The sequence below is a fragment of the Mus caroli genome, chromosome 5 (genome assembly GCF_900094665.2).
Source record: "Mus caroli chromosome 5, CAROLI_EIJ_v1.1, whole genome shotgun sequence".
Lineage (NCBI taxonomy): Eukaryota > Metazoa > Chordata > Mammalia > Rodentia > Muridae > Mus > Mus caroli.
The window spans coordinates 130,551,169-130,555,695 of record NC_034574.1 but is presented as its reverse complement, the minus strand read 5'-3'; the positions used below and the strand labels follow the sequence as shown (position 1 = coordinate 130,555,695).

General features: G+C 57.3%; 1 protein-coding gene across 3 annotated transcripts in view; it reads right to left on the bottom strand.

The window, feature by feature from the left end:
- Positions 1 to 4,297, bottom strand: part of Tsc22d4 (TSC22 domain family member 4) — a 20,957-nt gene extending 16,660 nt beyond the window's left edge. Inside the window, exons 1-2 of one of the 3 annotated variants that reach the window (XM_021163540.2) lie at positions 3,763 to 4,297; positions 2,315 to 3,329 (exon numbers count right to left, since the gene is read on the bottom strand). In XM_021163540.2, the coding sequence (XP_021019199.1) occupies positions 2,315 to 3,058 (744 nt within the window). In that variant the 5' untranslated portion in view covers positions 3,059 to 3,329; positions 3,763 to 4,297. Of the gene's footprint in view, positions 1 to 2,314; positions 3,330 to 3,489; positions 3,586 to 3,762 lie in introns of those variants that run through there. The other 2 variants (XM_021163539.2, XM_029477859.1) reach the window with 2 other exon arrangements.
- Between the last annotated feature and the right edge of the window lie 230 nt (positions 4,298 to 4,527).

The following is a 4,527-nucleotide window of genomic DNA, read 5'->3' as shown; positions in this document are numbered from 1 at the left end:
TGTAGCCCTGGCTGTCCTGGCACTCACTTTGTAGACCAGGCTGGCCTCGAACTCAGAAATCCACCTGCCTCTGCCTCCGGAGTGCTGGGATTAAAGGCGTGCGCCACCACGCCCAGCTCCAACCTTCTTTTCTGAGACAATATCTCAGCCCAAGTCAACCCAGACCTGACCTTGCTATGTAGGTCAGGCTGGCCTTGAACTTGCCACCCTCATGCCCCGGTACCTTCCCCCAGCTGTGTGCCTTTTTAAAGCCGCTCAAATGTCCTTACAGAGACACTTCCCCACTGTTTACTAGTCCACTGAACAGTTTCATTTTTCACAGCATCTAATACGATTTGGAATTAAAGCATGAATTGTGTCACCCCTGCTGAAGGTGAGTTTGTTCTGCGCTGTCTGCAGAATGAGGGAATCTTCAGCAACTGACTCTCCACACCCACCACCCTCAACTTCTCGGGACCTGGGATGCAGTTCAAAGATTCTCAGCCTTTGGGGGTGGGGGTGGAGCTCTGTGAGAATGGGAGGGGGAGGGAGGAGCCTGGGTGTGGACCTACAGAGCCCAACAGGCAGGGGCTGGAGGGTGCTGTAAAAGGGCAGATGTGACAGGAACTGGACAAGAAGCCTCTATGAGGTCGGGCCCCTGAGAGGCCCCCCCACCTCAGGAAAGCCAACGGGGACACAGGTGTCACCCACCTCCTGTCCCCTGTCAACCTCCCTCAGCTCTTCTCCGACCATAAAACTGAATGAAGAAAGTCTAACTCTTGAGGCATGGAAATAGTGACAGTTATAAGCACACAGGAAATGATCGAGGCCGACCGGGAGGAAGGAAGGGGGGCGGGGCTGGGGACACTGTGGGGCAAGAGACAGGGTCTACAAACCTAAAATAGGCTTGAGCTGTGCCTGAGGAGAGCAAAGAGGGCTGTCGAGATGACTAAAGGAGTAGAGAGGCTTGCAGCCAAGTTTGGCAGCCTGAGTTTGATCCCACCTGGTGGAACCCACAGTGGAAGGACTGAACTGACCCCCAGTTTGTCCTCTGACCTCCACACGCATACCAAGATGTGCACATGCCCATACACATTCACACATATTAAAGAAATAAATGTAACGAAAGTAGAGCAAAGCGCCATTGACAAACTTGCCCTGGGAGAGTCTGGGGACAAGGACCAGACAGGCAATGACAGCTGATCCAGGAGACTAAATTAATAAAAAACAAAAACAAAAAAAAAACTTGAGAAAGATGGGAAATTTGGACCATGAAATGGAGAGCTGAAGGCCAGGAGAGGGTGGGAGAGCTGGTCCTGACCAGTTCTAACAGGGCTCAGGCTCAAGATATTTTTACACTGTGGTTGGAGCCCATGGCCAGGAAGGGACAGAACCCTCACCTCCCTGCTTCCCCCTGGCAGCCAAGGTGTTATTTTCTCCACAGCAGAAACATCCACCTCTCCCAACCCTAAGTTAAGTACCCAACCTCCAACACACACACACACACACACACACACACACACACACACACACACACACACCAGGGGCATAGGCATCCTGCCCCCAGCCCAGACTTGTGGATAGCTTCCTCTTTTGGAGACAGGAAACAGAAAGCACAGAGGATTTAACTCCTTCCCAACTGCTTCCTACCTCCCACTAGCTAGTCCATGAGCTCACCCCATCCCACACTCCAGGAGAAGCCTGGGTCTAGGGTACTAAAAGCTACTAAGGGTGATATGCCCCGCCCCCTACCCCAATTCCTTAGAGAAACTGGCTTGCAGTAAGGCAGAAAATGGGGCTGGGCTGGCAGCTGATGGTTAGAATAAAGACCCAGAGGAATGCCTACCTTTTATGGCTGCCCCAAAACCCTGCCAGCTCCTCCCCTCAAGGGCCTAGCCAGCCACCCAGCTGGAACCTCCACCCTCACCACCTGGAATCAGGGAAGGTAAAGGCTGAAGTGGGCAGGCCACATAGGCCAAGGGCAACAATGTGAAGGCCACAGAAAAAGGAGAGAAAAGAAAGAAAAGAGATGGAAAGGAAAAACGGAAGGAAGGAAGGAAGGAAGGAAGGAAGGAAGGAAGGAAGGAAGGAAGGAAGGAAGGTAGGAAGGAAGGAAGGTGGATGCATGTGTATTCAGAATAAAGAAAGGCTGGGAGAGAAAAAGGATTTCAGAGTACAAATTGCAAAAAGGGAGAGGGGACTTTATGCCTATCCAACAGAGAGGTGATAAGGGGGTGGGCGGACAGGACGGAAACTGAGGGGAGGAGGCCCAGGATATAGGTCAGTCACCTGAGTACAGTAGGTCCCGCCCCACCCCCATGAGCCCGTCTCTTACCTTCCCTGTCTCCGCTGGAGCAACCAACTCCATCCTCAGCCGAACTGCTCCATCTCTTCTCCGTGACAGTGGAGGGGTTCCGGCTGCTGAACCCCCAGACTCCACTTCTACCCTCAGAGAGGGCAGGGTCTGAGCACTATCTCCAGCCCCAGGCCCTGGGGGGCGCTGCTGGGGTGGAGATGCTGACAGCGGGGGTGTCTCCACCTTAGCCTTGCCAGGTCCTGCCAGCTGGCCCAGCCCCCCTGTGAAGGAGCGGGCCTGTGGTCCAGGAGAAGTAGGGGGCGGGCGGAGCCAAGAGGTGGGGCCCTGAGACAGGCCTGGCTGCGGGATAGGGGTGCTTATGCCCAAACTAGCCAGCTCCAACCTAGAATCCAATGATCTGCCTCCAGTGCCTCCAGAGGCCCCTCGAATGCCCTCCAGAAGCCGACCGAAGCTTGGGGGCTCCAGATCTCTCTCGTAAACATCCACACACGTCCACCGACCTCGACGATAAGGCTCTCCCAAACCTTGGGGCAGCTTCACCACCCGGAAACGGGAGGCAGGGGCTCCAGGTGGAGGAGAGCCATTCCGGGGGGTGCCCCTGCCCCCTGGATCAGGGTTGGGGTCCCCATTGGGGAGGCGGGGCGGGGGCCCAGCGAGAGCCGGTGGGACAGGGGAATCCGAAGCCCCTGGGCTTCCTGGGCCCTCATAGTCCGTGGTGACGCTGGTGATCTGAAAGCTACTTTTCTTCTTACCACCACTCATGGTCCCTGGGGCTCCGGACTGGGCTCGGATGGGGGAGGGGCTGGGCACCTGGAGAGGGGCTCAGGCACCTCTGGAACAAGGGGGCCACATGGCAGGGACATCGGGGCCCCTGGGGACGTCTGGGTCCGACATGGCAGGAGGGCCTTGTGGGAACTTGGGGGTGCCTGGTTAGTGACTGGAGTACAGAGGGGAGGTGGCAGGAGGGGGAGGGGGCAGGGGCAGGTTTTTCCTGCTGCTGTCGCCGCTGAAACCCCAGAGCTGAGCTTGCAAACTGGAAAAAGAAAAAGACAGAAAGTGAGCGAGAGTGTGTGTACGTGAGCAAAAGAAAAAGCAGGGGCCAAACCACCTCCGGGGCTTCCTCTCGGGGGAGCCGACTGGAGGGAGGAAGAAGAAAGCCACTAGAGACCCAGAGACAAGTAGAAATGACAGACCGGAGCAGAGGGGACAGAATTCAGAACACCCACAACAGGAAGAAGCAGCTGGGACCCAAAGTTGGACATTTCATGCTTGAGATCCAAACTCGTCCCCAACACGTATCTCCACGGCCAGGGGCAAAGGGGTGAATCGGCTCCTCCCCTGAAAGGGCCACCCTGAGGCCTCTGCTGGGCCTCAAGCCCACCCCACCCCCATTCCAGTTCCCCCATCGCTGGTTAGGCACTGCCCGCCAAGCCAAGCGCCCCGCCCAGCCCGGGAGAACTACCTACCTCTCGGGCCTCGGCCACCGAGCTGAGCTGGAGAGAAGACCTGGGGAACTAAGATCTCTCTTTCTTTCTCTCTCTCTCTCTCTCTCTCTTTTTTTTTTTTTTAAATCCTAAGGCGGCCTAGAGCAGGCCACGGCAGGCAGCAATCAAGGGCTACCCAGTGTTCTCTGGCGTCCGCATCTCACTCTGCGAGGCATCTCGGTGGAAAGTTTGCAGTTGAGACGAGAAGAAACCAGCGCTTGCACGGGGGAGCCCAGGCGCAGCCTCGGTTAACACTCCACGGGTCTTCCCTGTTGCTGTGGGAGGGGGCGGCTCAGCCCCCCGCTGGCTCCAGTCCCTTGAGTGGCTCTCTCTCAAGGCTCCTCCCACGTGGCCCCACTGGATGTATCTCTCAGCTCCTCTGCTCCGCTCCGTCTCGGTCTGGGTCTCTGGCTCTCTTTCTGGGCTGTTGACAACCCCCACACCAGGAAGTCCTGCCTTCTCGGGCCTGCTCACTGCTCCTCTCCTCCTCCTTCCCCTCTTCCTCCTCCCTCCTCCCTCCTCCCTCCTCCCTCCTAAGGCTCCCTGCCAGCTGGCCCGGAGCCAGGCCTGCCACAGCCGCAGCCGCAGCCGCAGCCGCAGCCGCAGCCTACAGTTGCTGCTGTAGCTGCTGTTGCTGCTGCTGCTTCTGCCGCTGCGGCCCCAAACTGGCTGCTTTAACCCTACACCTGCCAGGTTCCAGGCAACTCTTCCTCGGAGGGAGGGGCATGAGGGCGGAGAAAAAGAGGA